General features: G+C 44.6%; 1 protein-coding gene across 1 annotated transcript in view; it reads left to right on the top strand.

The window, feature by feature from the left end:
- The first annotated feature begins 9,550 nt into the window (after positions 1 to 9,550).
- IGFBP2 (insulin like growth factor binding protein 2) overlaps positions 9,551 to 23,106 on the top strand; it is a 72,254-nt gene continuing 58,698 nt past the window's right edge. The window contains exon 1 of the mRNA XM_073647457.1: positions 9,551 to 10,831. Coding sequence (XP_073503558.1) covers positions 10,477 to 10,831 — 355 coding nt within the window. The 5' untranslated portion in view covers positions 9,551 to 10,476. The remainder of the gene's footprint in view (positions 10,832 to 23,106) is intronic.

Here is a 23,106-nt window from a genome sequence, read left to right as displayed (position 1 = left end):
TACATTTATATTAAGTGCAGTGCACTAGTAATGGTATATTTATAGTGAGTGCAGTGCACTAGTAATGATATATTTATAGTGACTGCAGTGCACCAGTAACGGTATATTTATTGTGAGTGCAGTGCACTAGTAATGGTATATTTATAGTGAGTGCAGTGCACTAGTAATGGTATATTTACAGTGAGTGCAGTGCACTAGTAATGGTACATTTATAGTGAGTGTAGTGCACCAGTAATGGTACATTTATAGTGAGTGCAGTGCACCAGTAATGGTATATTTATAGTGAGTGCAGTGCACCAGTAATGGTATATTTATAGTGAGTGCAGTGCACTAGTAATGGTATATTTATATTGAGTTCAGTACACTAGTAATGGTATATTTATAGTGAGTGCAGTGCACTAGTAATGGTATATTTACAGTGAGTGTTGTGCACTAGTAATGGTATATTTATAGTGAGTGCAGTGCACTAGTAATGGTATATTTATAGTGAGTGCAGTGCACCAGTAATGGTATATTTATAGTGAGTGCAGTGCACTAGTAATGGTATATTTATATTGAGTGCAGTACACTAGTAATGGTATATTTACAGTGAGTGCAGTGCACTAGTAATGGTATATTTACAGTGAGTGCAGTGCACCAGTAATGGTACATTTATAGTAAGTGCAGTGCACTAGTAATGATAAATTTATAGTAAGTGAAGTACACTAGTAATGGTATATTTACAGTGAGTGCAGTGCACCAGGAATAGTACATTTATAGTAAGTGCAGTGCACTAGTAATGGTATATTTATAGTGAGTGCAGTGCACTAGTAATGATATATTTATAGTGACTGCAGTGCACCAGTAACGGTATATTTATTGTGAGTGCAGTGCACTAGTAATGGTATATTTATAGTGAGTGCAGTGCACTAGTAATGGTATATTTACAGTGAGTGCAGTGCACTAGTAATGGTATATTTACAGTGAGTGCAGTGCACCAGTAATGGTACATTTATAGTGAGTGCAGTGCACCAGTAATGGTATATTTATAGTGAGTGCAGTGCACCAGTAATGGTATATTTATAGCGAGTGCAGTGCACCAGTAATGGTATATTTATAGCGAGTGCAGTGCACTAGTAATGGTATATTTATAGAGAGTGCAGTGCACTAGTAATGGTATATCTACAGTGAGTGCTGTGCACTAGTAATGGTATATTTATAGTGAGTGCAGTGCACTAGTAATGGTATATTTATAGTGAGTGCAGTGCACCAGTAATGGTATATTTATATTGAGTGCAGTGCACTAGTAATGATATATATATATATTTTTTGAGTGCAGTGCACTAGTAATGGTATATTTACAGTGAGTGCAGTGCACTAGTAATGGTATATTTAGTGAGTGCAGTGCACCAGTAATAGTACATTTATAGTAAGTGCAATGCACTAGTGATGGTATATTTATAGTGAGTGCAGTGCACTAGTAATGGTATATTTATAGTGACTGCAGTGCACTAGTAATGGTATATTTATAGTGAGTGCAGTGCACTAGTAATGGTATATTTATAGTGAGTGCAGTGCACTAGTAATGGTACATTTATAGTGAGTGCAGTGCACTAGTAATGGTACATTTACAGTGAGTGCAGTGCACTAGTAATGGTATATTTACGGTGAGTGCAGTGCACTAGTAATGGTATATTTACAGTGAGTGCAGTGCACCAGTAATGGTACATTTATAGTGAGTGCAGTGCACCAGTAATGGTACATTTATAGTGAGTGCAGTGCACCAGTAATGGTATATTTATAGTGAGTGCAGTGCACCAGTAATGGTATATTTATAGCGAGTGCAGTGCACCAGTAATGGTATATTTATAGTGAGTGCAGTGCACTAGTAATGGTATATTTATAGTGAGTGCAGTGCACCAGTAATGGTATATTTATAGTGAGTGCAGTGCACTAGTAATGGTATATTTATAGTGAGCGCAGTGCACTAGTAATGGTATATTTATAGTGAGTGCAGTGCACCAGTAATGGTATATTTATAGCGAATGCAGTGCACCAGTAATGGTATATTTATAGTGAGTGCAGTGCACTAGTAATGGTATATTTATAGTGAGTGCAGTACACCAGTAATGGTACATTTATAGTGAGCGCAGTGCACTAGTAATGGTATATTTATAGTGAGTGTAGTGCACTAGTAATGGTACATGTATAGTAAGAGCAGTGCACTAGTAATGGTATATTTATAGTGTGTGTAGTGCACTAGTAATGGTATATTTATAGTGAGTGCAGTGCACCAGTAATGGTATATTTATAGTGAGTGCAGTGCACTAGTAATGGTATATTTATAGTGAGTGCAGTGCACTAGTAATGGTATATTTATAGTGAGTGCAGTGCACCAGTAATGGTATATTTATAGTGAGTGGAGTGTACCAGTAATGGTCTAGTAATGGTATATTTATAGTGAGTGCAGTGCCCTAGTAATGGTATATTTATAGTGAGTGCAGTGCACTAGTAATGGTATATTTATAGTGAGTGCAGTGCACTAGTAATGGTATATTTATAGTGAGTGCAGTGCACTAGTAATGGTATATTTATAGTGAGTGCAGTACACCAGTAATGATATATTTATAGTGAGTGCAGTGCACCAGTAATGATATATTTATAGTGAGTGCAGTGCTCTAGTAATGGTATATTTATAGTGAGTGCAGTGCACTAGTAATGGTATATTTATAGTGAGTGCAGTGCACTAGTAATGGTATATTTATAGTGAGTGCAGTGCACCAGTAATGGTATATTTATAGAGAGTGCAGTGCACTAGTAATAGTATATTTATAGTGAATGCAGAGCACCAGTAACGGTATATTTATAGTGAGTGCAGTGCACTAGTAACGGTATATTTACAGTAAGTGCAGTGCACCAGTAACTGTATATTTATATTGAGTGCAGTGCACTAGTAATGGTATATGTACAGTGAGTGCAGTGCACTAGTAATGGTATATTTATAGTGAGTGCAGAGCACTATTAATGGTATATTTATAGTGAGCGCAGTGCACTAGTAATGGTATATTTATAGTGAGTGCAGTGCACTAGTAATGGTATATTTATAGTGAGTGCAGTGCACTAGTAATGGTATATTTATAGTGAGTGCAGTGCACTAGTAATGGTATATTTATAGTGAGTGCAGTGCACTAGTAATGGTATATTTATAGTGAGTGCAGTGCACCAGTAATGGTATATTTATAGCGAGTGCAGTGCACCAGTAATGGTGTATTTATAGTGAGTGCAGTGCACCAGTAATGGTATATTTATAGTGAGTGCAGTGCACTAGTAATGGTATATTTATAGTGAGTGCAGTGCACTAGTAATGGTATATTTATAGTGAGCGCAGTGCACTAGTAATGGTATATTTATAGTGAGTGCAGTGCACCAGTAATGGTATATTTATAGTGAGTGCAGTGCACCAGTAATGGTATATTTATAGCGAGTGCAGTGCACCAGTAATGGTATATTTATAGTGAGTGCAGTGCACTAGTAATGGTATATTTATAGTGAGTGCAGTACACCAGTAATGGTACATTTATAGTGAGCGCAGTGCACTAGTAATGGTATATTTATAGTGAGTGTAGTGCACTAGTAATGGTACATGTATAGTAAGAGCAGTGCACTAGTAATGGTATATTTATCGTGAGTGCAGTGCAGTAGTAATGGTATATTTATAGTGTGTGTAGTGCACTAGTAATGGTATATTTATAGTGAGTGCAGTGCACCAGTAATGGTATATTTATAGTGAGTGCAGTGCACCAGTAATGGTATATTTATAGTGAGTGCAGTGCACTAGTAATGGTATATTTATAGTGAGTGCAGTGCACTAGTAATGGTATATTTATAGTGAGTGCAGTGCACTAGTAATGGTATATTTATAGTGAGTGCAGTGCACTAGTAATGGTATATTTATAGTGAGTGCAGTGCACCAGTAATGGTATATTTATAGTGAGTGGAGTGTACCAGTAATGGTCTAGTAATGGTATATTTATAGTGAGTGCAGTGCCCTAGTAATGGTATATTTATAGTGAGTGCAGTGCCCTAGTAATGGTATATTTATAGTGAGTGCAGTGCACTAGTAATGGTATATTTATAGTGAGTGCAGTGCACTAGTAATGGTATATTTATAGTGAGTGCAGTGCACTAGTAATGGTATATTTATAGTGAGTGGAGTGCACCAGTAATGGTATATTTATAGTGAGTGCAGTGCACCAGTAATGGTATATTTATAGTGAGTGCAGTGCACTAGTAATGGTATATTTATAGTGAGTGCAGTGCTCTAGTAATGGTATATTTATAGTGAGTGCAGTGCCCTAGTAATGGTATATTTACAGTGAGTGCAGTGCACCAGTAATGATATATTTATAGTGAGTGCAGTGCACCAGTAATGATATATTTATAGTGAGTGCAGTGCACTAGTAATGGTATATTTATAGTGAGTGCAGTGCACTAGTAATGGTATATTTATAGTGAGTGGAGTGCACCAGTAATGGTATATTTATAGTGAGTGCAGTGCACTAATAATGGTATATTTATAGTGAGTGCAGTGCACCAGTAATGGTATATTTATAGTGAGTGCAGTGCACTAGTAATGGTATATTTATAGTGAGTGCAGTGCACCAGTAATGGTATATTTATAGTGAGTGCAGTGCACCAGTAATGGTATATTTATAGCGAGTGCAGTGCACCAGTAATGGTATATTTATAGTGAGTGCAGTGCACTAGTAATGGTATATTTATAGTGAGTGCAGTACACCAGTAATGGTACATTTATAGTGAGTGCAGTGCACTAGTAATGGTATATTTATAGTGAGTGTAGTGCACTAGTAATGGTACATGTATAGTAAGAGCAGTGCACTAGTAATGGTATATTTATCGTGAGTGCAGTGCAGTAGTAATGGTATATTTATAGTGTGTGTAGTGCACTAGTAATGGTATATTTATAGTGAGTGCAGTGCACCAGTAATGGTATATTTATAGTGAGTGCAGTGCACCAGTAATGGTATATTTATAGTGAGTGCAGTGCACTAGTAATGGTATATTTATAGTGAGTGCAGTGCACTAGTAATGGTATATTTATAGTGAGTGCAGTGCACTAGTAATGGTATATTTATAGTGAGTGCAGTGCACTAGTAATGGTATATTTATAGTGAGTGCAGTGCACCAGTAATGGTATATTTATAGTGAGTGGAGTGTACCAGTAATGGTCTAGTAATGGTATATTTATAGTGAGTGCAGTGCCCTAGTAATGGTATATTTATAGTGAGTGCAGTGCCCTAGTAATGGTATATTTATAGTGAGTGCAGTGCACTAGTAATGGTATATTTATAGTGAGTGCAGTGCACTAGTAATGGTATATTTATAGTGAGTGCAGTGCACTAGTAATGGTATATTTATAGTGAGTGGAGTGCACCAGTAATGGTATATTTATAGTGAGTGCAGTGCACCAGTAATGGTATATTTATAGTGAGTGCAGTGCACCAGTAATGGTATATTTATAGTGAGTGCAGTGCACTAGTAATGGTATATTTATAGTGAGTGCAGTGCTCTAGTAATGGTATATTTATAGTGAGTGCAGTGTCCTAGTAATGGTATATTTACAGTGAGTGCAGTGCACCAGTAATGATATATTTATAGTGAGTGCAGTGCACCAGTAATGATATATTTATAGTGAGTGCAGTGCACTAGTAATGGTATATTTATAGTGAGTGCAGTGCACTAGTAATGGTTTATTTATAGTGAGTGGAGTGCACCAGTAATGGTATATTTATAGTGAGTGCAGTGCACTAGTAATGGTATATTTATAGTGAGTGCAGTGCACCAGTAATGGTATATTTATAGTGAGTGCAGTGCACTAGTAATGGTATATTTATAGTGAGTGCAGTGCTCTAGTAATGGTATTTTTATAGTGAGTGCAGTGCCCTAGTAATGGTATATTTACAGTGAGTGCAATGCACCAGTAATGATATTTTTATAGTGAGTGCAGTGCACCAGTAATGGTATATTTACAGTGAGTGCAGTGCACTAGTAATGGTATATTTATAGTGAGTGCAGTGCACCAGTAATGGTATATTTACATTGAGTGCAGTGCACCAGTAATGGTATATTTATAGTGAGTGGAGTGCCCCAGTAATGGTCTAGTAATGGTATATTTATAGTGAGTGCAGTGCCCTAGTAATGGTATATTTATAGTGAGTGCAGTGCACCAGTAATGATATATTTATAGTGAGTGCAGTGCACCAGTAATGGTATATTTATAGTGAGTGCAGTGCTCCAGTAATGGTATATTTATAGTGAGTGCAGTGCACTAGTAATGGTATATTTATAGTGAGTGCAGTGCACTAGTAATGGTCTAGTAATGGTACATTTATAGTAAGTGCAGTGCACTAGTAATGGTATATTTATAGTGAGTTCAGTGCACTAGTAATGATATATTTATAGTGAGTGCAGTGCACCAGTAATGGTATATTTATAGTGAGTGCAGTGCACTAGTAATGGTATATTTACATTGAGTGCAGTGCACTAGTAATGGCATATTTATAGTGAGTGCAGTGCACCAGTAATGGTATATTTATAGTGAGTGTAGTGCACTAGTAATGGTATATTTATAGTGAGTGCAGTGCACTAGTAATGGTCTAGTAATGGTATATTTATAGTGAGTTCAGTGCACTAGTAATGGTATATTTATAGTGAGTGTAGTGCACCAGTAATGATATATTTATAGTGAGTGCAGTGCACCAGTAATGGTATATTTATAGTGAGTGTAGTGCACTAGTAATGGTATATTTATAGTGAGTGGAGTGCACCAGTAATGGTATATTTATAGTGAGTGTAGTGCACTAGTAATGGTATATTTATAGTGAGTGCAGTGCACTAGTAATGGTCTAGTAATGGTATATTTATAGTAAGTTCAGTGCACTAGTAATGGTATATTTATAGTTAGTGTAGTGCACCAGTAATGATATATTTATAGTGAGTGCAATGCACCAGTAATGGTATATTTATAGTGAGTGTAGTGCACTAGTAATGGTATATTTATAGTGAGTGCAGTGCACCAGTAGTGATATATTTATAGTGAGTGCAGTGCACCAGTAATGGTATATTTATAGTGAGTGTAGTGCACTAGTAATGGTATATTTATAGTGAGTGGAGTGCACTAGTAATGGTCTAGTAATGGTATATTTATAGTGAGTTCAGTGCACTAGTAATGATATATTTATAGTGAGTGCAGTGCACCAGTAATGGTATATTTATAGTGAGTGCAGTGGACCAGTAATCGTATATTTATAGTGAGTGTAGTGCACTAGTAATGGTATATTTATAGTGAGTGCAGTGCACCAGTAATGGTATATTTATAGTGAGTGCAGTGCACTAGTAATGGTATAGTTATAGTGAGTGCAGTGCACCAGTAATGGTATATTTATAGTGAGTGTAGTGCACTAGTAATGGTATATTTATAGTGAGTGTAGTGCACTAGTAATGGTATATTTATAGTGAGTGCAGTGCACTAGTAATGGTATATTTATAGTGAGTGCAGTGCACCAGTAATGGTATATTTATAGTGAGTGCAGTGCACTAGTAATGGTATATTTATAGTGAGTGCAGTGCACTAGTAATGATATATTTATAGTGAGTGCAGTGCACCAGTGATGGTATATTTATAGTGAGTGCAGTGCATCAGTAATGATATATTTATAGTGAGTGCAGTGCACCAGTAATGGTATATTTATAGTGAGTGCAGTGCACTAGTAATGGTATATTTATAGTGAGTGCAGTGCACTAGTAATGGTATATGTATAGTGAGTGCAGTGCACCAGTAATGATATATTTATAGTGAGTGCAGTGCACTAGTAATGGTATATGTATAGTGAGTGCAGTGCACTAGTAATGGTCTAGTAATGGTATATTTATAGTGAGTGCAGTGCACTAGTAATGGTACATATAGTAATGGTATATTTACAGAGAGAGCAGTGCACTAATAGTCCTATTTACAGTACTCTAGTGATGGATATATACAAGAGAGCACTAATAATGGTAACTGTACAGCGAGTGCAGCGCTCTAGAACTGGTGTATTTACAGTGAGTGCAGAACACTAGTAATGGATAGAAATCGGCTGGGGAGACAATGAAGCGCAAATAGGGTCTTATCCGGTATAAAAGAGGGGAAAACAGAAAATCGGTTTATGCTCACCTTGTGGGGTTCTGACAGTCACAACTCCTGTTTTACCTTGTGAGAGCAGAAGGCGGCTCCGGATCCATCGAGGCAGATAAAATGTAGACAAATGGAAACATTGATCTAAAATTGTTCTGCCAATCTCCCACCAGACGATGAAGGGTATTTGGAGCGGTTTTGTAATACATTTCGAAGCATACAACACTTCTTCATAGGGACAAAGCGCTATATTATAGAATAGAAATACGGTATTCTATAATACAGTGGTTTGTCCTGATGGAAGAAGTGTTGTATGCTTTGAAATGTGTTGACAAAAAAAAGCTTCCAAATACCCTTCATCGTCTGGTGGGAGATTGGCAGAACAATTTTAGATCCATCTTTCCATTTGTCTACAGAACACTAGTAGTAATAGTAATTTTTTTCATGAGTGCACTATAATTCCTAGAAATATGAATAGTCATTAACACTTATTGTATCATATTTTGTCCTCAGATTGGATTCCTGCCAGTGTCCTTCATGTAGTCAGGACAGTCTCTGTGATCGGAGTCTGTATAGTCATGACTATGACACTACTCTGAACTCTCTGGGAACAATGTGGTGAATATAATCATCAGCAGAGATCATCTAAAGAGTTTTCAGAAACTTGTGATTTCTGATGTAGATTTCAGGCAAAAGGGACGTGGATCGCATCCTTCATACAGAACTTTATCGCCACTTTATGTGTTTCATCAGCTGCACTTTATATCTCAGCGACAGAGGTGTCTTTTGGAATAATTTGTGTTTCTGGTTTTCTGTTGCCTCAAAGGAGCTGAAAATCGAAAAAAAAGGCAGTTTTGGAGCTGTGTACAATAGATCCTATTGACTATAATGCAGTCTATGGGGTTTCATTAATTAATAATGCAATAATTAGTCTGATTCTATTAATGCCTAATTTTTGTTAGCTTTGGGTTGTGGGAGCGTCCATGATCGGGGTATGAGATCTTGGGTATCAGGGTCCGTCTACTAAAGTGCATATGATTATGGCCTCGGTAACAATGATGAATGGGAGCTTTCTAGTAATTGCACATTTCTCATTGTGTCTGGTGATAACGCTCCGGGTCTGAGGTGGACGGAAATCCAGGATTTGTCATTTTAATATTGAGTAATAAAATCTACAGTAATAAATGTCTGGATCTGGGTGTCAGCACCATCATTCCCCTGACACAAGGCAGGAACATCTGTGCCCTGAGTGTCTGCTGGGGGCAACAATACAGAGTTTCCCTACAGTGATAGAGAAGAGAGACAGATGAGAGGAAAGAGACAGAACAGCCTCACATGGAGAGACAGAGGGTGGGAGGAGGAGGAGACAGGCAGGAGGGGAGCAGAGGAGGAATAAAAGCAGATGAAAGGTGCAGGGAGAAGTGGGAGAGACAGGAGCAAAGTGCTGAACCAGCTCCAGCTGCAAACTAGTGTCTGACTGCCCAGGAGACAGGACAGCCGGGCAGGGGCAACAGAGACCAAGCAAGGGCAAGAGAGCAGGCAGGGGCAAGAGCGAGAGCGAACAGGGGCAACAGAGACCAAGCAAGGGCAAGAGAGCAGGCAGGGGCGAGAGAGAGCAGGGGCCAAGCAAGGGCAACAGAGACCAGGCAGGAGCGAGAGAGAGCAGGGGCAACAGAGACCAGGCAGGAGCGAGAGAGAGCAGGGGCAACAGAGACCAAGCAAGGGCAACAGAGACCAGGCAGGGGCAACAGAGACCAAGCAAGGGAACAGAGACCAGGCAGGGGCAAGAGAGAGCAGACAGGGGCAACAGAGCAGGCAGGGGCAACAGAGCAGGCAGGGGCAAGAGCGAGCAGGTAGGGGCAACAGAGAGGGGCAGGGGTAAGAGAGCAGACGGACAAAGGAGAGCAGTCGGAGGAAACAGAGAGCAGGCAGGGGCAACAGAGACAGGCAGGAATATCAGAGAGCAGGCAGGGGCAAAAGTCCAAAGTAAGGTGGGAATAACAGAGAGCAGACAGGGGCAGCCACAGACAGGAGCAGGGGTACCAGACTGCTGATATAAAGGGGCAGTAAAGTGCAGACTGCAGGCAGAGGAGAGACAGTGGTAAATTGCAGAATCAAGAAAGAGCAGAGATAGCAGAAAGCCAGGGAGCGAGTGTGGAGAGGAAACAGAGAGCAGAGATAGAGAAGAGCAGGGGGTAACAGGCAGAAGCCAGTGGCAGGCAGAGAGAGGGGCAGTAGTGGGACCCCGGTGCAGACAGAGCAGGTCAGGTTGCTGCCAGCCAGTGGACTCCGTGAGCTGCAGGATGTATCTCCCCGGGCACCTGCTGCTCTTCTTGGCCTCGGTGGGCGCCCCATCTTCCTCGGAGGTCCTGTTCCGCTGCCCGCAGTGCACCCCGGAGCGCCTGGCCGCCTGCCCCGCAGCCTCCTCCCGCCCCGCCTGTGTGGAGCTGGTGCGGGCTCCGGGCTGCGGCTGCTGCTCCGTGTGCGCCCGGCTGGAGGGAGAGTCGTGCGGGGTGTACACTGCGCGCTGCACCGCCGGACTGCGCTGCTACCCCAACCCCGGCGCAGAGCTCCCCCTGCAGGCGCTGGTGCAGGGGCAGGGGACGTGCGGCAAGAGGAGGGACGCGGAGTACGGGGCCAGCCAGGAGCGACTCACAGGTACGGGGCGGCCGGGGATGGAGGGTGCAGGGGCCACTGAACTCCAGGGACCCCCTAGTGTAGCAGCATCATCACATTGTCTTCTCTGGGGCATGAGAGCATTTTGGGGTCTTCCTGTTGCTGTGAGAACATTGGGGTTCAGGGCTCCACATACACAGACCTGGTGATATGACAGCACAATTGACATCCTGACTGAGGGTACTGGGTAGTTCAGGGGTCACATTGCAGCTGTACATATTGGGGGGCAGCTGTACCCCTCCCTCTATACTGCAGGTTATGTATTCCCACCATGCAGAATATTATTAGGTTTATTAATGAACAGGATGGAATGGGGGGCAATTAATTTTAGGGGATATTATATTATTGTAAAGTATTATGGGGGGCATTATACTAATCCAGATGCACCCCCAATACAAGCCATAGGCACCTGCACTACCTGCATGCATGACAATATTGGGGTCCTCATGCTGTACCCTCTGTATCTATGATGTAATAATGGATGGTGGAGGGTGTCGGGGGTGGATGCCCACTCGGGTACGTGCTTTAATGCTAGACTTTTATATGACCGTGTGCTCCAGGAGGCAGCGCTGGAATCTGTGCCGTCATTTTCCTACTTTGGTGCTTATTTGTTCCCACAATGAGTTTCTGGTGAGTTTTTAACGTTGTGTATTTTTGAAATAATTGCAAATAACTGGGTACAGAAATGGTGCAGAAAATCTGCAACATCGAATACTCCCCAAAAGCTGATCATGGAAACGTAGCTTCATTCTGTAGGGTTTGTGCTTTAAAGCCCCTGGACAGAGAGGGTCCTGTCCTCATCGTTTGATCCCCTCGGATATGGGATGGAGGTAACAGTGCAGGATTCCCCTCCGCAGAAGCTGCATTGTTGGCCAACAGACGGCCATGAATAGTGAGTGGCACCAGCCCCTGGTCCTGAATTATTAAACCGACCACCATAATGGAGGCCACATTTTCTCTATGGGGGTCTCCTCATCTCATGTTTATATAGGTTGCATTTGCATTAAAGTCAATGAGGAAATAGCTCCACAAAATATGAGACCGGTGGCTGCACTGACACGATATTTGCCAAAAAATGAGCCTCATAACGTTGACGTGCAGATAAAAGAAACAAGATGAGACCAAACTGCCCCCAAGTGCAAAGTGTGAGCAAGACCTAAAGATAATGGGACCCTGCTGAGTAAAGAGGGATAAGGAATGAAGACATCGTTGTGTTCCTGTGCAGTTCAGGTGCATGCAGCGCTCCCCATCAGTGACTTCTATGTACCCCCTTCTTTACAGGGTAGATGCATCCTTCCAAATAGTCATCCATTCTTTTGTTACCTCTTGTTGGGTTATCTCCCGGTGATACATTTCATAGGGGCAGCAGTTTTGGGGGCATACAGTCTATCACTTCACTTTCTTATCTTTGCTGTGGAGGGAGGGAGAATAATTTTCCTTTTCATCCCAGACAACAAAACTTTAGCAGCACCTCTGCCCGGATACCTGGAGGTGCATAGATTGCAGTTATTCCTGAATGTTGGTGCCTGTAGGAGAACTTTGGACCCTGTGTGGACATTAGCACCTTAATAAGCAGGTGAGGAGACCTGATGGGTAGGGATGAGCGGACCCATTAAAGTTTGGGTTCTGGTACCTGACCGAACTTTAGTCCAAAGTTTGGTTCAGGTACCAGAACTTCAGCCTGAACCCAAACCACATTGAAATCAATGGGGACCCAAACTTTGGAGCTGGACAATCAATCTTTCTCTCCTCCATTGACTCCCAAACTGTAAAACGGACTTCCAAGAGAAGTCCATGTTCAGAGTTCAGCATCGGACACTAGATGAACGATATTAACCCCAAACTTTACAGTTCATCTCTACTGATGGGGCCTTATAGAAAAATGTCTTGCCTAGCTATTATTCGTGCCATTGACTTACACAGGAGATTTACCTTTAAACAAGGTAAACAGCACAAAAGTCCAAACCCAGGACTGACCTCATCATCAGGTGAAATGACCTGGAGAGATCAGGTGTTTGGGACAAGAGCTGGACACTGGATGATTGTCCGGTCCTCATTGCTGTAATGTGTCTGTACACTTGTATATGGGGGGGCATATATTTATCTGCTCTGTCTCTCTGCTCCGAATATAATCTGGCATTGCAGCAGTGCAGGGGCGACCTCGATGATGCTGCAGTACAGTCTTTTACTCCAGGCTTCCTTTGTTTCAGTCCTTAGACTGTCTGGCTTTCTTTATAGCGTCTGGAGCAATGTGAGGTGATTTATAAGGTGTTTGCAAATTACTGTACAGAATGGTGCCAGGTGCTCGCCCCATATACAGCGCCTGGATGGTGCCCAGTGCAGATACAGACTAGGGCAATGCATTTATCACTCAGCTTCTTTGTTCTGTTATGTGATTCTAATTGTAGCAAAATACAGAGACTTGGACAAAAATTTTGGGGAATCATGTAACAAAGAAAAGTTATAGTAAATGTCAGAGTCTTGGGGACCATGAGTAGTAACACTGGACACACAGCTCAATGTCCCAGGCCCTGGTGGCCAGTGGTTTGGGAACTCCGGGCTTTAGTTCTTATCTGATAGTTTAATGCCCAAGTCTCTGGTGACCTGTGGACAGTTTAGAGCTCCAGTCTCTGGTGACCTGTGGACGGTTTAGAGCTCCAGTCTCTGGTGACCTGTGGACGGTTTAGAGCTCCAGTCTCTGGTGACCTGTGGACGGTTTAGAGCTCCAGTCTCTGGTGACCTGTGGACGGTTTAGAGCTCCAGTCTCTGGTGACCTGTGGACGGTTTAGAGCTCCAGTCTCTGGTGACCTGTGGACGGTTTAGAGCTCCAGTCTCTGGTGACCTGTGGACGGTTTAGAGCTCCAGTCTCTGGTGACCTGTGGACGGTTTAGAGCTCCAGTCTCTGGTGACCTGTGGACGGTTTAGAGCTCCAGTCTCTGGTGACCTGTGGACGGTTTAGAGCTCCAGGCTCTGGTGACCTGTGGACGGTTTAGAGCTCCAGTCCCTGTGGATGGTTTAGAGCTCCAGTCTCTGGTGACCTGTGGACGGTTTAGCGCTCCAGTCTCTGGTGACCTGTGGACGGTTTAGAGCTCCAGTCTCTGGTGACCTGTGGACGGTTTAGAGCTCCAGTCTCTGGTGACCTGTGGACGGTTTAGAGCTCCAGTCTCTGGTGACCTGTGGACGGTTTAGAGCTCCAGTCTCTAGTGACCTGTGGACGGTTTAGAGCTCCAGGCTCTGGTGACCTGTGGACAGTTTAGAGCTCCAGTCCCTGTGGATGGTTTAGAGCTCCAGTCTCTGGTGACCTGGGGACGGTTTAGAGCTCCAGTCTCTGGTGACCTGGGGACGGTTTAGAGCTCCAGTCTCTGGTGACCTGGGGACGTTTAGAGCTCCAGTCTCTGGTGAACTGTGGTCGGTTTAGAGCTCCTGTCTCTGGTAACATGGGGACAGTTTAGAGCTCCAGTCTCTAGTGACCTGGGGACAGTTTAGAGCTCCAGTCCCTGGGGATGGTTTAGAGCTCCAGTCTCTGGTGACCTGTGGACAGTTTAGAGCTCCAGTCCCTGTGGATGGTTTAGAGCTCCAGTCTCTCGTGACCTGGGGACGGTTTAGAGCTCCAGTCTCTGGTGACCTGGGGACAGTTTAGAGCTCCAGTCTCTGGTGACCTGTGGACGTTTAGAGCTCCAGTCTCTGGTGAACTGTGGTCGGTTTAGAGCTCCAGTCTCTGGTGACCTGTGGACAGTTTAGAGCTCCAGTCCCTGTGGATGGTTTAGAGCTCCAGTCTCTGGTGACCTGGGGACGGTTTAGAGCTCCAGTCTCTGGTGACCTGTGGACGGTTTAGAGCTCCAGTCTCTGGTGACCTGGGGACGGTTTAGAGCTCCAGTCTCTAGTGACCTGTGGACGGTTTAGAGCTCCAGTCTCTGGTGACCTGAGGATGGTTTAGAGCTCCAGTCTCTGGTGACCTGTGGACAGTTTAGAGCTCCAGTCTCTGGTGACCTGTGGACGGCTTAGAGCTCCAGTCTCTGGTGACCTGGGGACGGTTTAGGGCTCCAGTCTCTGGTGACCTGGGGACGGTTTAGAACTCCAGTCTCTGGTGAACTGTGGTCGGTTTAGAGCTCCAGTCTCTGGTGACCTGTGGACGGTTTAGAGCTCCAGTCTCTGGTGACCTGTGGACGGTTTAGAGCTCCAGTCCCTAGGGATGGTTTAGAGCTCCAGTCTCTGGTGACCTGTGGACAGTTTAGAGCTCCAGTCCCTGTGGACGGTTTAGAGCTCCAGTCTCTGGTGACCTGAGGACAGTTTAGAGCTCCAGTCTCTGGGGACGGTTTAGAGCTCCAGTCTCTGGTGACATGTGGACAGTTTAGAGCTCCAGTCCCTGGGGACGATTTAGAGCTCTAGTCTCTGGTGATTTGTGGACGGTTTAGAGCTCCAGTTTCTGGTGACAGTTTAGAGCTCCAGTCTCTGGTGATTTGTGGACAGTTTAGAGCTCCAGTCTCTGGTGATTTGTGGACGGTTTAGAGCTCCAGTCTCTGGTGACCTGTGGTGGTTTAGAGCTCCAGTCCCTGGAGACGGTTTAGAGCTCTAGTCTCTGGTGATTTGTGGACGGTTTAGAGCTGCAGTCTCTGGCGACCTCTGGACAGTTTAGAGCTCCAGTCTCTGGTGACCTGTGGATGGTTTAGAGCTCCAGTCTCTGGTGACTTGTGGACGGTTTAGAGCTCCAGTCTCTGGTGACCTGTGGGCGGTTTAGAGCTCCAGTCTCTGGTGACCTGTGGGCGGTTTAGAGCTCCAGTCTCTGGTGACCTGTGAACGGTTTAGAGCTCCAGTCTCTGGTGACCAGTGGACAGTTTAGAGCTCCAGTCTCTGGTGACCAGTGGACAGTTTAGAGCTCCTGTCTCTGGTGACCTGTGGAGAGTTTAGAGCTCCAGTCTCTGGTGACAGTTTAGAGCTCCTGTCTCTGGTGACCTGTGGAGAGTTTAGAGCTCCAGTCGCTAGTGACCTGTGGGTGGTTTAGAGCTCCAGTCTCTAGTGACCTGTGGACGGTTTAGAGCTCCAGTCTCTACTGACCTGTGGATGGTTTAGAGCTCCTGTCTCTGGTGACCTGTGGACGGATTAGAGCTCCAGTCTTTGGTGACCTGTGGACGGTTTAGAGGTCCAGTCTCTGGTGACCTGTGGACGGTTTAGAGCTCCAGTCTCTAGTGACCTGTGGACAGTTTAGAGCTCCTGTCTCTGGTGACCTGTGGACGGATTAGAGCTCCAGTCTCTAGTGACCTGTGGACAGTTTAGAGCTCCTGTCTCTGGTGACCTGTGGACGGATTAGAGCTCCAGTCTCTGGTGACCTGGGGACGGTTTAGAGCTCCAGTCTTTGGTGACCTGGGGACGGTTTAGAGCTCCAGTCTCTGGTGACCTGTGGACGGTTTAGAGCTCCAGTCTCTGGTGACCTGTGGACGGTTTAGAGCTCCAGTCTCTGGTGACCTGTGGACAGTTTAGAGCTCCAGTCTCTGGTGACCTGTGGACGGTTTAGAGCTCCTGTCTCTGGTGACCTGTGGACGGATTAGAGCTCCAGTCTTTGGTGACCTGTGGACGGTTTAGAGCTGCAGTCTCTGGTGACCTGTGGACGGTTTAGAGCTCCAGTCTCTGGTGACCTGGGACGGTTTAGAGCTCCAGTCTCTGGTGACCTGTGGATGGTTTAGAGCTCCAGGCTCTTGTCTCTTACCATTAAAGTTCCAGTTTTTTCAGTCTCCGTTGTCATGTCGTTTATTGCTTCAGTCCATAGTATCCAGTTATTATTTAGTTATTATTTAGCATGTTAATTGCTGGTTTCCATTGTTTTTGTTCCTCGATGTCTGTGGTATCATAGCCCCTGGTATCCAGTGCTGTAGTATTATTGTCTCTGCTGTTCAGCAGTTCAGTATCATAGTCCTGATATTCAGTGTTTAGTTTCCTAGTCCCTGGTATACAGTGGTGTAGTATTATAGTCCTGGTATACACTGGTGTAGTATTATAGTCCTGGTATACAGTGGTGTAGTATTATAGTCCCTGGTATACAGTGGTGTAGTATTATAGTCCTGGTATACAGTGGTGTAGTATTATAGTCCTGGTATACACTGGTGTAGTATTATAGTCCTGGTATACACTGGTGTAGCATTATAGTCCCTGCTATATAGTGCTGTAGTATTATAGTCCTGGTATACAGTGCTGTAGTATTATAGTCCCTGCTATACAGTGCTGTAGTATTATAGTCCTGGTATACAGTGGTGTAGTATTATAGTCCTGGTATACAGTGCTGTAGTATTATAGTCCCTGGTATACAGTGGTGTAGTATTATAGTCCCTGCTATACAGTGCTGTAGTATTATAGTCCTGGTATACAGTGGTGTAGTATCATAGTCCTGGTATACAGTGGTGTAGTATTATAGTCCCTGCTATACAGTGGTGTAGTATTATAGTCCCTGGTACAGTGGGGGAAATAAGTATTTGATCCCTTGCTGTTTTTGTAAGTTTGCCCACTGACAAAAACATGAACCGTCTATAATTTTAAGGGTAGGTTAATTTTAACATTGAGAGCTAGAATATCCCCAAAAAAATCAAGAAAATCACATTGTATAAATTAGATAAATTTATTTGCATTTTGCAGTGATAAATAAGTATTTGATCCCTCTGGCAAACCACACTTAATACTTGATGGCAAAACCCTTGTTGGCAGCACCACAGTCAGACGTTTTTTGTAGTTGATGATGAGGGTTGCGCACATGTTAGGAGTAGTGATGAGTGAGCATGCTCAATACTGCTCGGAGCTCGCCGAGTACTTGCGAGATGCTCGGGCGGGAGCTCGGGTCTCCTCCCTGCATGTTTGGCGCTCTTTACAGAGCCAATGAACATGCAGGGATTGCCTGCCACTCACTGTAATGCCATAGCCATGTTGGTTGTGGCATTACAGTGATTGGCCGCACAGCGTCATCAGGTGTATATCAGACCTGGCGCCGCCATGCTTGTCACAGTCACTCCGGATCAGACAGTGTAGGGAGAGCTGCTGCTGTGTAAGGGAGAGATTTGCTTGTTTCTAGTTAGTGTAGGTGTACAGACTATATTAGAGACACATATCTATCTTAACAAACAGTCCTTCTGAGGACTAATCCATCTGCAGAGATATCAGGCAGGCAGGGTATACAGTTATATGAAAAAGTTTGGGCACCCCTATTAATCTTAAGCTTAATGTTTTATAAAATTGGTGTTTTTGCAGCTGCTCTTTCAGTTTGATCTATGTAATAACTGTTGGACACAGTAATGTTTCTGCCTTGAAATGAGGTTTATTGTACTAACAGAAAATGTGCAATCTGCATTCAAACAAAATGTGACAGGTGCATAAGTATGGGCCCCTCACCAGAAAAGTGACATTAATATTTAGTAGATCCTCCTTTTGCAAAAATAACAGCCTCTAGTCGCTTCCTGTAGCTTTTAATGGTTTCCTGGATCCTGGATGAAGGTATTTTTGACCATTCCTCTTTACAAAACAATTCTAGTTCAGTTAAGTTTGATGGTCGCCGACCATGGACAGCCCTCTTCAAATGATCCCACAGATGTTCAATGATATTCAGGTCTGGGGACTGGGATGGCCATTCCAGAACATTGTAATTGTTCCTCTGCATGAATGCCTGAGTAGATTTGGAGCGGTGTTTTGGATCATTGTCTTGCTGAAAGATCCATCCCCTGCATAACTTCATCTTTGTCACTGATTCTTGAACATTATTGTCAAAAATCTGCTGATACTGAGTGGAATCCATGCATCCTCAACGTTAACAAGATTCCCGGTGCCGGCATTGGCCACACAGCCCCAAAGCATGATGGAACCTCCACCAAATTTTACTGTGGGTAGCAAGTGTTTTTCTTGGAATGCTGTGTTTTTTTGCCGCCATGCAGAACGCCTTTTTGTTTGACCAAACAACTCAATCTTGGTTTCATCAGTCCACAGGACCTTCTTCCAAAAAGAAATTGGCTTCTCCAAATGTGCTTTTGCATACCTCAGCCGACTCTGTTTGTGCCGTGCTTGCAGAAACGGCTTCTTTCGCATCACTCTCCCATACAGCTTCTCCTTGTGCAAAGTGCGTTGTATAATTGACCGATGCACAGTGACACCATCTGCAGCAAGTTGATGCTGCAGCTCTCTGGAGGTGGTCTGAGGATTGTCCTTGACTGATCTCACCATTCTTCTTCTCTGCCTTTCTGATGTTTTTCTTGCCCTGCCACTTCTGGCCTTAACAAGAACTGTCCCTGTGTTCTTCCATTTCCTTACTATGTTCCTCACAGTGGAAACTGACAGGTTAAATCTCTGAGACAGCTTTTTGTATCCTTCCCCTGAACAAGTATGTTGAATAATCTTTGTTTTCAGATCATTTGACGGTTGTTTTGAGGAGCCCATGATGCCACTCTTCAGAGGAGATCCAAACAGGAGAACAACTTGCAAGTGGCCACTTTAAGTAGCTTTTCTCATGATTGCATACACCTGGCTATGAAGTTCAAAGCTCAATGACGTTACAAAACCAAAAAAAGTGCTTTAGTAAGTCAGTAAAAAGTAGGTAGGAGTATTTAAACCAGAAAATGATAAGGGTGCCCATACTTATGCACCTGTCAAATTTTGTTTGAATGAAGATTGCACATTTTCTGCTAGTACAATAAACCTCATTTCAAGGCAGAAACATTACTGTGTCCAACAGTTATTACATATATCAAACTGAAATAGCTGTTGCAAAAACACCAATTTTTATAAAACATTAAGTTTAAGATTAATAGGGGTGCCCAAACTTTTTCATATAACTGTATAGGCAGGCAGGCAGTGTATATAGCTGACTGCAGTGCATATAGCACAAGAGGCTCCATTCCAGTTCTGCCTTCTGCTGCTGTTAGATATTTCTAGAAATAGGCCCAGGTCTCAGGGGCCAGGAATAATTTTTTTTTAATCTTAATCCTGATTATTTGCTTAAAAGCAATCCAGAGAACACCGCTTTTCTGCGCCATTTGCTTGTTGGCACTGCAGAATACAGCCCGGTCCTTTCCATATTACAGCGCTAAAAATCCAGCTATTTAAAACTGTGGTTTGTCTGTCACACGGATCACATATAATTGCGCTGAAAATACTGCCATTTCTGGCCTCCATTAAAATTTTGTTTCAGTGTTTTGTTTCATTTAAAATGGGCAAGGTGCATGGCAAAGGACGGGTAACTGGACGTAATGGTGATGATGGTGCATGCAGAAGACGAGGCCGTGGGCAAGCTGAAATTGTGCCACAACAAACACTCACATCTTCTCGCCTGACCTTCCTGTCCCAATTAATAGGGGACCGCAGAACACCACTATTGAACCCTGAGCAGTGTCAAAAGGTTGTTGGTTGGATAGCAGATAATGCTTCCAGTCACTTAGCCACCACCACCCTGTCTTCCACACGGTCAAGTCTCAGTAGCCGTGAGTCTGGACCCCATATTCCTCACCCTGATCCTCCTTCTTCCCACCATGCCGAGTGCCCGGAGACAACTGATCCCACATTTGGACACTCTGAAGAGATGTTCACTTTTCCATTTATAGATTCGGGCCTCTCGCCCGGTCCACTTGAAACGGGGCAAGAGGAGATCGCGTGTAGCGATGCCCATATATTTGAGCAGCCACGGTCACACAAAGGCGACGGTGGGAAAGTGTCACAAGAGGTAGACGATGATGAGACACAATTGCCAGAAAGTCAGGAGGAGGACCAGGGGGCGGAAGTGGAAGACGAGGTGGTGGATGATATAGTAACTGACCCAACCTGGCAGGAGGACATGCAGAGCGAGGACAGCAGCACACAGGGGGAGGGAGGCAGAGCACCCCAACAGGCAGGAAGAAGCAGTGTGGTGGCTGCAGACAGAAGGCAGGCAACCGTTCCCTCGTAACACCAACACGAAGGAAGTTGCCAGTACAACTGTTAGGTCTTCCTGAGTCTGGTTATTTTTTAAAGACTCTGCCGATAACTCGAAAAAGTCCATTTGCACCACCTGCCAGGCCAGCATCAGCAGGGGTAGCAAAACTACCAGCCTGACCACCACCAGCATGATCAGGCACATGGCAGCAAAGCACCCGACTTTGTGGGCCGAACCCCAGGGTCCAAGAACAGTGTCTGCCGGTGGCACCACTGCTTGTTCCGCTGTTGTGCATGCAAGCCAATCCCCTGTCCATGGTGCATGCGAAGACTCCTCCTGCCCTGCACCTGTCGTTGCGCACTCTCAAGTAGCAGCATCAGGAATAACGTCCACGTCCTTGTCCCAGCGCAGCGTTCAGTTGTCCATACCCCAGTCCTTGGAACGCAAGCGCAAATACGCAGCCAACGCCCCACAGGCTACACTACTAAATTCTCACATTTCGCAACTGCTTGCACTCGAAATGTTGCCTTTTAGGCTCGTGGAGACGGAAGCATTCCACAACCTGATGGGGGCGGCCGTCCCTTTGTACTCGGTCCACAGCCGCCACTATTTCTTCCGGTGTGCCGTCCCCGCATTACACAAGCATGTGTCCCACAACATTAGCCGTGCCCTCAACAATGCAGTTACAGGGAAAGCCGGAACCTGGTGGCGGCTCTGAGGCGAGGCGAGCTCACACACGTACCATGCCTGGCCCATGTGCTTAACCTCGTGGTTCAGTGCTTTCTCAAATCCTATCCGGAGCTGCCGGATCTGCTTGTTAAAGTACGCCGCCTGTGTACCCATTTTAGAAAGTCAGCTACAGCTTCCGCCGCCCTTGCCGTGCTTCAGCAGCGTTTGCAGCTTCCGGCTCACAGATTTTTGTGTGATGTCCCCACGCGTTGGAACTCTACACTGCAGGTGTTGGGAAGGATTTGTGAGCAGAAGAGGGCAGTTGTTGAGTAACAGCATCAACAAGGCCGTCGGTATTCAGTTCAGACTCCACACATAAGACCTCAGGCGTGGACATGGATGTCAGACATATGTACCATCCTCCAAAACTTTGAGGACTCCACCAAGATGGTGAGCGGCGATGACGCCATAATTAGCGTCACCATCCCGCTTCTCTGTCTTCTGAAACGCTCTCTGCTCACAATCAAAGAGGATGCATTGCAGGCGGCACACAATGAGATGGAGCAAGGAACCATACAGGGTGATTACACACAGCCCAGCCTCATCTCATACCAAGGTGGATTTGGTCACAATGAGGAAGAGGAGAAGGAGGAAGGACAGGAGCTAGTTTCATGCGCTATAGACGGTACTACCTGCACAGCTGTCATACTGTCTGTTCAGCGTGGATGGCCTGAGGACAGAGAGGAGGAGGAGGAGAAGAAGAGCATGGTCAGTCATCCTCTTGGTGAGGACATGGAAGTCTTGCCTGTTAGTAGTCTGGCACGCATGGCTGAGTTTATGTTACGCTGCCTTTCCTGTGACCCTCGCGTTCTCAAAATTTTGGATGACAGTCATTACTGGTTGGTGACACTTCTAGACCCACGCTACAAGGAGAACTTTATATCTCTTATTCCTGAGGCGGACAGGTCTACAAAAATGGGGCAGTACCAGAAAGCCCTTGTTGCGGAACTATTAAAAAAATTCCCATCTGAAAACGCTGGCGGCAGGGGGCACACTTTGTTGGACAACCAAGGAGTACAGGCGAGAGAGACACAACTTTAATCCAGCAGAGGCAGGGGAACACTGTCAAAGTTCTGGGAGAGTTTTCTCAGCCCCTCCCATCGCACAGGCCCTGACGCGCGGGGTACTCTCACAAGGAGTGCGAAGTTTGGGAAGATGCTGAGGGAGTACCTTGCCAACCGTACCAACGTCCTCCGTGATTCCTCTGTGCCTTATAATTATTGGGTATCCAAGCTGGATACGTGGAATGAACTGGCTCTCTATGCCTTGGAGGTCCTGGCCTGCCCTGTTGCCAGCGTTTTATCAGAGCGGGTTTTAGTGCCGCTGGTGGAATTATAACTGATAAGCGCATCCGCCTGTCAACTGAAAATGCTGACAGGCTGACTCTTATAAAAATGAACAAGGGCTGGATTGGGCCAGACTTCTCAACACCACCGAATGATAGCAGCGTAACTGTTACGGATCCGGGTGGTGGAACCTCTGTGCTGCGGTGCAAGGAGGGACCAGAGGGGTGTAACTAGGTATCAACTCGGACCGACCAAGGTCGTACGGCGGCTCAATCGACTCCGTGACCAGGGAAGGACCGAGCAGAGGGACCAGGTGCTACTCTGGGGACCGACCTTGTATGAGAGCAGGTGACTCCCACGGGTCAGAA

This window comes from Phyllobates terribilis, unplaced genomic scaffold (genome assembly GCF_046119375.1).
Source record: "Phyllobates terribilis strain yellow unplaced genomic scaffold, ASM4611937v1 Scaffold_9__5_contigs__length_417890890, whole genome shotgun sequence".
In the NCBI taxonomy this organism is placed as follows: Eukaryota; Metazoa; Chordata; class Amphibia; order Anura; family Dendrobatidae; genus Phyllobates; species Phyllobates terribilis.
This window is presented reverse-complemented; position numbering and strand designations above follow the sequence as displayed.